At 32.2% G+C, this 12,795-nt stretch overlaps 1 protein-coding gene across 3 annotated transcripts in view; it reads right to left on the bottom strand.

Annotated features, from left to right (window-relative positions):
- Positions 1–12,795, bottom strand: part of LOC105327911 (polycystin family receptor for egg jelly) — a 31,500-nt gene extending 18,705 nt beyond the window's left edge. For 2 of the 3 annotated variants that reach the window (XM_066067537.1, XM_066067539.1), the window contains exons 1-5: positions 12,502–12,795; positions 5,797–6,125; positions 919–3,377; positions 576–815; positions 38–204 (exon numbers count right to left, since the gene is read on the bottom strand). In XM_066067537.1, coding sequence (XP_065923609.1) covers positions 38–204; positions 576–815; positions 919–3,377; positions 5,797–6,125; positions 12,502–12,595 — 3,289 coding nt within the window. In that variant the 5' untranslated portion in view covers positions 12,596–12,795. The remainder of the gene's footprint in view (positions 1–37; positions 205–575; positions 816–918; positions 3,378–5,796; positions 6,126–12,501) is intronic. The other variant, XM_066067538.1, reaches the window with a different exon arrangement.

Below are 12,795 nucleotides of genomic sequence, written 5' to 3'. Positions count from 1 at the left end.
AAACATGCGACATTGAAATTCAGGATAATGAACTTACCGTTTGCCGTTTTTAAGGAAAGGTCGATGGGTGTCCAAATGCCGTTGACGTTTTCCTCTAAAGTCCATCGGTACGTTGGGAATTCAGATGGGGTACAGTCCATACATTCTGCTAATACATTCATTCTGGAGGTTACAGCCAATTTTTCCTTGCAGTTGATAATGCATCTGCAATATGGTAATAACAAGGTCAAAGACGTCATGTATGTACAATGTACATGAAAAGATGTTCACGATAAGCAAAATTCTAATAATCGAGGGAATTTCGAATCAGTGACATACATGTAAAGATACGTGTTTTTTTAATTTGAACACTACAATATGACTTTTAGAAAAATTGCTGAATGTATTTTGAAGTAAAACATATTTCAAATAATGTAAATAAATTAAAAAAAAAACACAACTGCTATAAATAGGACAGCAAAATAACAGCCAGTACCAAATATCGACTTATAGTCCAAAACCATTCCCTAGAGTTAAAACTGATTCCCTCAATAATCACGGGCTATATTTATCAAAAGACTAGGTTTTAAACTTGCTTTAATTGCATGTTTGGTGGATTCCCTTCCAGAATACTTAGCATCTGAGAAAACTTGGAGGCTTTCTTTCCATCACTAACTGTAACCGTGACAACATATCCAGGAGATAAAGTGATGTTCAGTTTCTTTTTTCCAGACACAGTGCCAGCATCAAGAACACAATCTCCAATGGCAGTAGTCGAATCGACGAAACCACTGTTCACGATTGTTTCTAATTGAGTCAGGTCTGACGTGTTTACACTGTGAAAAAAAGCATTAGGAAATATAAGTATAAATTTTGGTTATTGTTTAGGATACATATGAAATGATATACAACTTACATGTCTTCTCCGTTTTTACGTACGTTTTGCATTCCCAGCTAAAGATTAGATTTCCATTCACTCCAAATCCCCCTTCGGCATCGTACGATTCATCCAATGCGTTAATGTCAATTACTTCATCCATCTTTCTCGCCACTTTCTTTGAACCACCGGCGATAAAAGCATATGGTGCAGGTTTGACGAAATTTATAACGATTGGTTCCTTTATCCACGTACCATCTAGAGAAACGTTCAAAGTCACGAGGTACACCCCTTCAGGTATTTTGGCCCTGGGGAAAAGCATAGTCCCTTTCGATGGACTGATGGGATTAGTGTAAGGATAGTGGACTTTTCCCTCCTCACTAGTGTAATTCGAAAAAATTTCCCATTGGAAAAGCGCTGTCTTATCGATACACGTGACTCCCATTCGGCTAGACACATAGACATCTTGAGACGTGTAAACTTTCATGGGGTTTGAAATGTCGGAATACTGTCGATCAAATATTCCATTTTTTGTAAAGCATGGATTTTGTGCATAAACGCTATTAAATATTGGAATGGTTGTCAAAAAGTTAGAGCAGTTTGCAGATAAGCTATGGTTTCCGAGAGTTTGGTAGGTATAAGGAAAAACCAAAGGGGACGAAGGAGTAATGTTGTGTGATTTAACATGCGTATGGGTGTCAATAAGGTCACCAGAGATTAAGCTGCATGTAACCATTGGGAATGACATTGTAGCAGACGTTATAGTTATCGTTACGTGGCCTGGGGGTAGGAGCACTGTTGTATTACTGAAGTCAATGGCCAGATTTCCCGTCATGTCATAATCTACCTTTAGCGGTTCAGCGAGGTACACGATTTCTGTCACACTACCATTTGTTGCCGTAACTTTCGGGAAGTAGATTCCATATTTAGCGTATGAAATTGTACAAGTGCCTGAACTTTGGGTTGGTGTGTCCGTAGTAGAGTCCACATCAAAATCAAAGGTGGTGGACCCTGATAAACCCGTAGCAGTTAACGTGAAACTACCCGTTCCTACGGCCGCTTGTTGAACGTCGGTGGTAAGCTTCGAAATGCCTAGAGCAAGATTTGTTGAGATGGTTTTTGTAGTCCCAATGCTGTCTTGAATCACGACATTAAATAGCACGGTTTCTCTGATAGAATATGTATGCTGCTTCTCGAAAGTTGATTGAGGTTGAGTGGTACTTGCACCATCGCCAAAGTTCCAAGTAGCGGTGATATTGGGAGGCATTCGGGAACAAGCAAATAATGTTAAAGTAAAAGTAACTTCAGCAGGAACCGCTTTAGGCAAAGAGCCGTCTAATGTCATGTTCATAGGTACTGGATTATCAACTTGAAGCCCAAAATCATTAACAGTAAACGCCCTAACAATTATTGTTGCTGTCTTTTGCAAGGTACTTATAAGATTCAGGCAATTAAAGGTAACTGTGTATGTCCCTCCAGCAGTATACGTATGAGGCTTAACAACAGCAACGTTGTAGGCTAAAACTGTGCTCACATTAGTTTCAACTGTTGAATCGCCGTAATCAAACGTGCACAACACATCAGTAGGCGTGTTTTTGTCAGCAGTCATTATCAAGGTAAAATTTACGACTCCATCTGGAAAAGGTATTTCGTCAGTCGTTGGGGTAAGTGTTGTGTTGTCTGGGAGCAGCGGTATTAGAGCCTGTACCTCATATGAACAAACGCTGACGTAAAACGGATTCCATGCTGTCATAGTGACATTGTATACTCCAACTCCAGTGTATGAATGATTAAAAGATGAAAACGAATATGGTTGACTCAAATCAGCATCTGTAACTTCATGCAAAGCACCATCTCCGAACGATACAGAAAAGTAAAAATTAGAAGCTGGTGTAGAAACAAAGTCAAACACAAGAGCTGTTCCTTCTTCAAAGGCAAAAGCTGAACTTAAGGTTACTGAAAGCGCTTCCCAAATATAAGCCTCCTTTGCGATAGTTGATGAGCCTATTTCATTGTAAAAAACACATGAAATGGAGTAATTCCCTTGACTGGAATAGACATGTTGAATCATATACCCGGCCCCTTGCATGGCTGTAATTTGTGTCGACAAATCAATGGTTTCAACTGCTCCGTCACCATATGAAACATTTACTTTTATTGTCCCCTGTGGTAAATTAGCGGAAGATCCTAATTTAACAGTTATGTTGTAGTTTTGATTCACTCCAACTGCTGTAGTTGATGTTGATACAGTTATTCCGTTGATGTGGTATATAGCTTCCACTATAAGAGAGTGAAAAGTTCTTGAAACCGTATTAGCCGCTACGGCAGTGACATTATGTGTACCCCCAACGGTAAACGTAAAATCAACATTTTCGGTCCGGGCACCTGTGCCCGTGTGTTGCTTCAAACAGGTATCATTTGTGTCCAAAAACCACTCAGTTTCTACATTTGAACCACTCGTAAAGGTGACTGTAAAAGTAGATAGCTCATTTAGCCCGAGGAAAGTATTGGTTCTTGATATCTGAAATGCATAAAAAAAATTCAAATTCATTTTTAGAATGCATGATATAAAAAGGATATGTCTTTTTGTAAGTTTGCATAAAAATGCACAAAAAGTGTTCCTTACAAGGTATACTTAAGAGGGATATTTGTGTCGTCATAGAATAAAAAAGAAACAGCAACAATAAGGGTTAAAAGAGAGGACACTTTTCATATTTTTTCGATAAGGTGGGTAAAGGAGACCATTCATTATTGTCTTTTAAATTTCAATTCGATATTGAGCATGTCAAGTGTCACAAACACTTATTCTCTTACTGGTACTAGTCTAGTATGTCATTGCATTTAAAATTTGAAATTTAGATCACACATCTGATTTTCATATTTCCTAGTATCTATTTAAATTTACATTGTACGTATTCCAGAAACCCATCATTAGTATTCAATAATAACACCGTATGATTTGGGTTTTTTATATACCAAAATATTAGATTCAGTAAGTTTACAATTTACTTGGCATTGGACTGGATATAACATTTAATAAAAGTTTAATAAAAATATTACAAAAACAAAAGCTGCACATTTTTGAAAAATTATTTTTTTTCTAGGAAAAATATTTTTAGATTATTTTACTTATGTAATTATTATTACAGCAAAACTTGGTTATAACGAAGTCACTGGGACCTAAGAAATTACTTCGTTATATCCGTAATTCGTTATAACCGTATAGGAACTTCATTAAATTTACATAGCTGGGGATCCAAGATGACTTCGCTATATCCGTGAATTCGCAATATTCGTGTTCGTACTAAACGAGTTTTACTGTATTATTATTCATTTCCCCCTCATTATTTACTTTCTTGAAGCAAAGTAACCACTTGCCCCAAATGTCAAAGAATGTATGTACATCTAATAATGTGTGAGTAAAGTATACAGGTGTACAGAATTTATATAACTTAATTTATTAATGTAATTTAATATTAGTATGTATTGAACAAAACAACAAATCATTAAAAAAACAAAAGAAGAAAAATAATTGCAATGACATTATCTTATTCAAAGCTTAAGGTGCTCGATTCTGATATCTTTCAAATTTTACGTATTTTCATTTGGAGCTGATCCAACTTCATCGAAGTAGGAGTGATTTGTTGCATTTATGAAATGACAGAATAAAATATTCATTAGAAAAGCTCAATATGGAACAATGAAATCTAAAATTGTTTTTAAAAAAATCTATAACCATTTTATAGACTTTAAAATATTATATTTGTTTAATAAACTACAGCGTACTTTTATAGAAATTTAATGCATAAGTTTTATATTCAGCAAGACCATTTCACTTTAATAAATAAATTATATATCTAACAGTAAAAACAAATGTTAAACCAAAACTATTTGCATTTCATACAGACATGTATATCAACGGATTTAATTTATCCATTTTCAAGCATTTAATTTCCCAAGTATAAAGAAACATCTACATGTGTATACAAGGATTGATCCAAAAGTAATGTCACACTATGCACCGCCCTTCTCATTGGCGCTGTATTGTGTGAAATGATACATCAAAATTTTCCTTATCAAAATTTAAATTCGAATTACATTTTTTATTAAATTTCGTTGAATACTTAACAAGATATTGATGTTTATAGCATGATATATACTTTACATCGCCGCGTCATGAATTTACATCTTTTTTTTAAGTTTGTATATATGAATAAATGACATGCTTCAAAATTTAAAAAAAGCCTCAAACAACACAATATTTTAAAATAGATATATTATAAACTTTTTCTAACTGTTTTGAAAAATTAGGGACCGTTACCGTCCATTTCAGATATATACGCAATGCCTTTTGTCTCTAGATCAAGAGATAAAAAGGCTGGAAATGCGAATAGTGATACGATGCAGTTGTTGCTTCCATGGATAGAAATCACTAGAAAATTTACTGGAATTGATATATAAACCTAAACTTGAGAGCGAGTGTACAGAGTACCTTTAACGTGGTTCCAATACCTAATAAAAGCATATGTCATGTTAATAAATAAATTCGATAGATAGAAGACATTTGCTCTGAAGGGAAGTTAAAGCTGGGTTCTTATGTCAATGGCTATATTATAAAGCTACGTTCATGACTTCTTGAAAAGACCTCGACAAACTGATCGCACATTAAATTATCCAATATACTACTCCATCGATTAAAAAAGAGATTAATTAGATACTTTATGAAAAAAATGGATAATTAAATGTAAAATATATCATAGTGGCGAATTTATATAGAGTACTAAATTACAAAATTCTACCAGAACGCCAAAGATTTAGAATTGACGTCGCTAGCGTGCGGCGACTATCCTTACCTCACGCTCTACAAAGTATATTAACTTAAGAAATATTTATAATAATGCATTAAAATTTTCAAGTCTGAATTGAATTATTGTCATTACCTGGAATCCGGCGATTGCTTCTTCGTAAAATAGTACCACTTCTTTGTAGACGTCAATGCCGGATGTTCCATCATCTAGGGTAAGGTTTAACAAGTACGTGCCGTACCCATCCGTCACAAACGATGGCAGCAGAGTATACTCGATTGTCTTTAGGTTTGGGTCTTTGGTCGCACTAGAAGTGTCGAAAGTAGTCCCAGTATCCAAACTGGCAGCAAAAGTATAGGTTGCCGTGTCCGTGGATTCATACTCCAATTTTAGAATGCTCGACCCCCCATCTTGTAGTTGTACCAGGTTTGTTTCGCCGGGTGCTACCTCGAATGCTGTAGCAGCTAAAAAAAAAACACGCAAAATTTTAAGTTTTTGAAAAAAAACACCTTTAAAACGCACGCAGACTAATGGCAGACGAGTTGATTTATAATTAAATCTGATCAAGCGGTAATAATCTGAAAAGCTCCTTTTTGTTGTAAATAATTTGTTGGTCTTGCTTTATACTATTGCTAATGAAAAATTATTCTAGCACTTAGTAGTTTGTAATAGAGTATTGTTTGTGAAACGTTTGGCCTAATGTAATGCTCATTTTTTAAATCTTGCTTATGAAGGTAGTATGCCGCGCAAGATCTGTGTGAACAACAAATCATTTTTGAAAAAGATGACCGTTTACAGTATAAATACAAGTACTTTTGGCTAAAATTTTACGATACTTCTTATAGCTTATTGACCTAGAAAATAAGTCATATCGTTCGTATTGCTTAAATTAAAATAAAGAAAGAAAAATGTAAAAATTTTAAGGGTTCGTAACTTAAATGATATTTAAGTCTAAAAGGCAGTGTTTCAGTAGGAATTACATTCATTCTTAGGATGAAGATTGTATCTAAAAGAGCGCTTAGCGAGAATACATTACTCACAATCAAAGTGCGCAAAAGAATTAATTTAAGTATAGTCTATGTATTGTTTATTGAGAAATTAAATTGGCAAATACTTGAAATTTTAGCATTGAATATTTATTGTTATAAATATGCATCATTAAAACAGCAAAATTGATATCAACATATAATACGTGTATGAAATTTTTATTAATGGATATAATGAATATCGACGGTTTTCAGTCGATTGTTATGGTAAGAAATAAGGTTTTCCAAGAAGTATTCATGTAATGAAAGATTTGCGTGGGCTACTGTATATGTTATCAACACTGCTCAAAGCGAAAGTTCATTAAATCGATAACCTTGATTTGATATACATTTCATCAATTAATATTTAAAACATCGTCAGAAATGTAACTCACCTCTTCAAATTCTTATCAACATCAATATATAGTAATCTAAATATTCTAAATACTTGTTTAGTATTCTAAAATATTATTAATATAATGACGTAAGAAAACATTATTAACGTTCTTAACGTTCAATTATATTCTTATTGTTCTTTACTTAACGTTCAATAATATTCTTATTGTTCTTTACTTCTTCGATTACAGTTTAGATTTTTAACTGCAAAATGTTCGGTTTACATCTCGTGTCTGCGGTATTTACTTTCAAAATAAAGTAACACAATTAAAATAAATGCAGCATTGGCATGCATATTTATGCAAATATACACTAAATTCATGTCACCTTTAAGTTAAAGTCAAAGCCATAAATATTTTAAAATATAATAAATTCAATGATACTGTACTAAGTTATTTAAATGTATATCTAAACTTTAAGTTATACTCTGAATAATATCTCAAAATGGTTAAAGGTGTGTCATGTTGTAAATTTTGTATTTACGACCACCCAGTAAATTTCAAAATTTACAACATGACAGGGGGTTGGATGGTCAACGAATTTATCAACAGATGTACCTTTAATTTGAATATATAATTTGTTTAGCTATAAATTATCATTTAACAAGGAAAACATCCATATATTTTACTTTCTAAATTTGGATATTTTTCTATATTCTTTTACTGTATATAGAGCTCTTCATCTAAAGGAGATCAACAAAGTTCAAAAAATGGCTACCACCATCGAGCCCTCTTAAACACATGCGTTAAAAGTATGAAGCGTCGAAGATCTTGCATACTGTGTTTTACCATATGTTACGGACACTGACATACTTAGTACTGAAGACTCCTCCTTAGTCATTCTAATGACCCAACTTGAGTCAAAATATCAGCCAGTGGGTTTTATGTTACAGGCAATACACCCAGGTAGACAAAAATCATTCATCAAGAGTTTGTGAAAGATAATGATAATTTGCACAAACGACAATTTTGTGAAAGATAATGTTAATTTGCACAAACGACAATTTAGTAATTATTATGAAAAATCATACTTTTTCATGAAAAAAAAAATGGAACCTGACTTAATAAGTATTTCTTTTATCAAGCATATATTCATTTGACAAGTTGTAGCTTATCGTAGAACTTCTCTGGAATTGTAAATTTGTTTCCAATGTGATGATTTCTTAACTAATTTAAGGTACTATCATGAGAGATACATTTCAGGTGACGCAATCTTTCACGATCTCATTGCCCGTTTATATATACAAAAAAGTATACAGTACGTTCTGATAAGATTGTACACAAAAAAATAAATCCCCGATTTGATCAAAATACACGACACGAGTCCCTGAGTTAGAATGCTTGTATAAATGCATATACGTTCAAATATGCTACGATACTTTCATCGCGAACCAATATGCTCTGGTCCGATGCGACATGAATACAAAATGTATGCTCATGGTTCTTAATTAAAAAATGTGCTTACGATTTGGCATGGTAATAATAAATGATAACGATTTGTCACTAAAAGATGATTAAAAGATTTTTTTTTCGACAGAAGTTCTTTACAATTAACACAATTGCCATAGACATGACCTTAAGATATGGTGACATTTGACACGAGTACTAGATTACTCTATGACCAAGACCGCAATTTTAATCGCATCGTGAAAGGTGATAGTGGGGGAAACTTAAACGCTTAAACTAGATTTTAATCAAATTAAAATAATAATGATAATAATAATAATGATAATAATTAACAACAATATATCGATTTTAAAATCCATATAATTTTTTTTTAAAAATATACCCCTACGGATCCCCAAGTTTGCAACATTTTAATAAGTTTGCGCATGATGGTTTATCGATACAATCAATATCGTTTGCTTTTAACACATCTTGACGCCTAATCTATTATTTAACGCATAATGATATTATTTATGCTTTATTTGTGTTTTTCGTGAACTCCAATATTGCGGTCTTTTTAGTGAGATCTATATCTTTTAGTACGTGGGTATTTTTTTTTCTAAGAACACATACATTTATAATGAATGCCTTTACGAAAAGCGCATGATTTTCTCTGTATAAGAAAGGCTTCAATTCCATGTATTAAAAATTGATGCCCGTAAGCTATTATTGAATATTATCTGATAAGTAATTATTGAAAAATAAATTGAAAACTTACTTTCATTTCCGATAAACTAGCCCGAAATGGCAAAAATGAGAGTAAGGTTGTAGACACGCTTTGGCGGATCCAAGTCAGTAGGAGTTCACATTAAAATATATGCTTGCAATGAAATCATATTGAATGATTACGTAAAGAGTGAATATATTTACTAAGAACTTTTAAGGGTATACATAGAAATTAAGATGTGACAAATGTTGAATAAATAAATTGATCCAATTCGTCTCTAGAATGCATGGTTTTAGTTTTGATGGATAGAACTTTCCAGAGCAGGGTAACCAATGAATGAACGTCTTGGCGGAAAATGTAAAGCTGGTTAATTATTGGGCAGTTACTGTGGATATGACAACTTTGGATTAAGATATGCAAATAATTATGGTTATACTAACGTTTTTAGAAAATATACATTTTTTAATACCGCTTTAGATTGGAGGTAAACCTTATACACTGTTCATGAACAGATGTGTTTACAACGTTAACTCTACGTCTGTGTGAATAATGTAGGCAAAAAACAGACAAGTTAAATGAAAGAGAGGGGGGGGCAGTCTTTATCTGAAATTCTTATTTGAAACAGAAATAAAAGTTAAAGTGAGATCAGACCTAAAGAAAATTAGAAAAGAGATACGGCACACTATACACCTCTCCCTGGTTTGAAATTATGTAAAAAAGTTTGTAAATTTTTTTTCCAGTCAGCTGCATAAAAAAATAAAGGCCACGTACAAAAAGCATTGTATCATATTAATTTATAAAGTGTGTATTCCCGCGTTTGCGCGACATATAATCTGGTAGTCATTTATTTAAAACAATTTGTTTAGATGCCCCTTCCTTTTAAAAATGTATCGTTTCTGTTGCAGACAAATAAACACTGTTTAGACGGGCAAACTATAATTTTTTTTCATAACCTTTGGTGTGAATACAAACATTCAATTAATTTGCCTTTCACAAATAATGAAATCAATACGCCGATTAAGCAACTAAATTCTATGGTCCAAAATCTGGAGAGGGGATATAAAACACATATATTTTCGTCAATTGGTGACTTTGCATTTCCCTTTGTACACATACTTTGAAATGGTTCAATTGCAGCTGACATTCTCAAACACATACATATATTGATTACAATTCAAACCACTAATGATTGAAACTAAGACTTAGTACTGAAAAATTCGTTATTCTTTTCAAACTAAAACAACATTTCACTGGGCATTGTATCTCTGTCGGTTATCATCATCATCATCATCGTTGTCATTATTATTATCATTCTTATAATATCATTATAATAATTTTTATCCTTCTCATCATCATAATCGTTATCATCAATGGGTACTGATTCTGAATCCTGTTTTTGTAAATCATTCGGTACTGATATTATCCGAAATACGTTTAAATACATTTTGCTTTAAAAAAAATCAGTCCTAACATTTTTTTTAACCAGAACCGTTAAGCAGCTGGCAATTCATTAATTTATCATTAAATCTATTCTCTTCACTAATATATGCACCTATTTCTACTGATTGATTTCTTCAACATTATAGTGTTTCTCAATAACAGTTACGTGATTATTAGTTATTAATGACAGTGCCAACCAGGCTAACAACTAAAGTATCCCAAAAGGACTTCAAATTTCTTTTCTCAGATATTCAAACCTTTTAGAAAAAGTTTTAGACAATGATCGATTTTTTCTATAGTCGGGTTTATCTGGTAAAACTATATGCATGACTAAATATATTTCACTTTGGAGAATGCATGACTATAGAAATATTTCACTTTGGAGATTTTATCTTTTTAGTGCAAATTTCAATACTATTGAAATAGAATAATTTTTTTGGTATGGAAATACAGTACTTTAGTCTCATTACATTGGTTTTTTTTTTATTTACTATATTTTGCAGAATGTTGTATCTAAAATGGCAGTATTATAAAAAATCTTCGAACATGATATCGATAAATCATATTTAACATAATAATGTGATTAACTGTAAGTTAATTATACTGATACTTATCTTATTTATCGAATTATGTTACATTTTCTGTTTAGTATCTACTTGCTACCCGTAAAACTATATAGATACCTGTCACTATGTGAATGTTGTCTTTCTTGAATTTCATATAAATATAAGTATATAGAAGACAAAGACAATAAATATATATTAAATAATATATTATGCATACTAAAAATAAATAATTTTTGATTTCAACTGTCAATTTTTGATTCATACTTGATTTTTTAAGTTAACATATGAATGAAACATGTTTTAGAATCATTTTAAGTGCTTTGTCCTTTTTTATGATAAACCTTTCAATTCTTATGACATCTTGAAGCTATTTTTTCCCGCCACGAACTAAGTAAAATTAAATCGACCTTTTTAGCCATAAGAGTTCCTACAGAATAAAACATGCGTACTAGCAAGAATAATGGTATGCCTGCTATTTTCACTGTCGATGAATTAAAGTTGTCCGCAAATACAAACAAAATTATTGCAGAATTAAACGGTTACCATGACCAATTGTAAAAAAAAAAATCAATTTCTGGTTTTCATATCTCAAAATGTTTTAAAATGTTACAGATGTGTACGCATATGCTTTGCTTTGCTGAACATGAGAATACTGTAATGTACGAAAAACATTCTGTTTCTTCTTGTCCTGTAACATAAGGCAATGGTTAACCACCATTCATTAAGCGCTGTTTCTGTATATATCTAAAGATATTTCAAACAATTCGATTAAAAAATGCAATTCATTAAATGAATTTGCTGATTTAAATAAGCAAGCAGTTGACTTTTTCATTGCGTTATTGAGAAAAAAATGTGCATTCAAAATATTAATCCATACATGCACACGTAGCACATTCCTGTTCTAACGAGTTTGATTGCAATTTAAGTTGATAGTTTTGAACCAGTTTGTTTTCAAAACGAAAGTTTTAAAAATACTGGAAACCTACATGTATCAATGTCATTTATAAAGTTTTACTTTTCAATTCAGAAAGATTTACAAATAATTTAATGTATGTTATTGAATGGGTAATGATATATAACGTACGATCAAAACAAATTATTCAGATGATTCTAAATCATGCACATTATTTTTTTTTTCAAATTGAGATGATAAAGGTTAATCTCAAGTCAATTTCAGACCATCTTATAGAAATGTATGAAATATTTACAACAGAAAAAAATACCTTTGGGAATGTAATACGCGATGTTCTTGAAAAGGAAAATATGATAATAAATATAATAAAACAAAAATACAAAATTACCTGATGATGTTCGACGAATTATACACACAAATATTAAACACGCCAAAATCTGTCTTTGCATATTAGCTGCCCAGTGTCCGTAATGTGTTAACATCAATTCTGATATTTAGTCCATAATATAATAAGTTTGAAGCGTCCGTTTGCTCCCTTTGGTCTCTGTGTTTAAAATTCAGTTTACGATCATTAAAAGATATTTAAATTGTATATCAATATCCTTTCCTAATTGGTGTGTCGCTTTCACTGGTTGGAAATGACGAGAAGCGTCAGGTGCGCGAAAGCTTGTCAACACTGAGC

Source organism: Magallana gigas, chromosome 7 (genome assembly GCF_963853765.1).
Source record: "Magallana gigas chromosome 7, xbMagGiga1.1, whole genome shotgun sequence".
Taxonomy (NCBI): domain Eukaryota; kingdom Metazoa; phylum Mollusca; class Bivalvia; order Ostreida; family Ostreidae; genus Magallana; species Magallana gigas.
The sequence above is the reverse complement of the archived record's forward strand: the minus strand, read 5'-3'. Positions and strand labels throughout refer to the sequence as shown.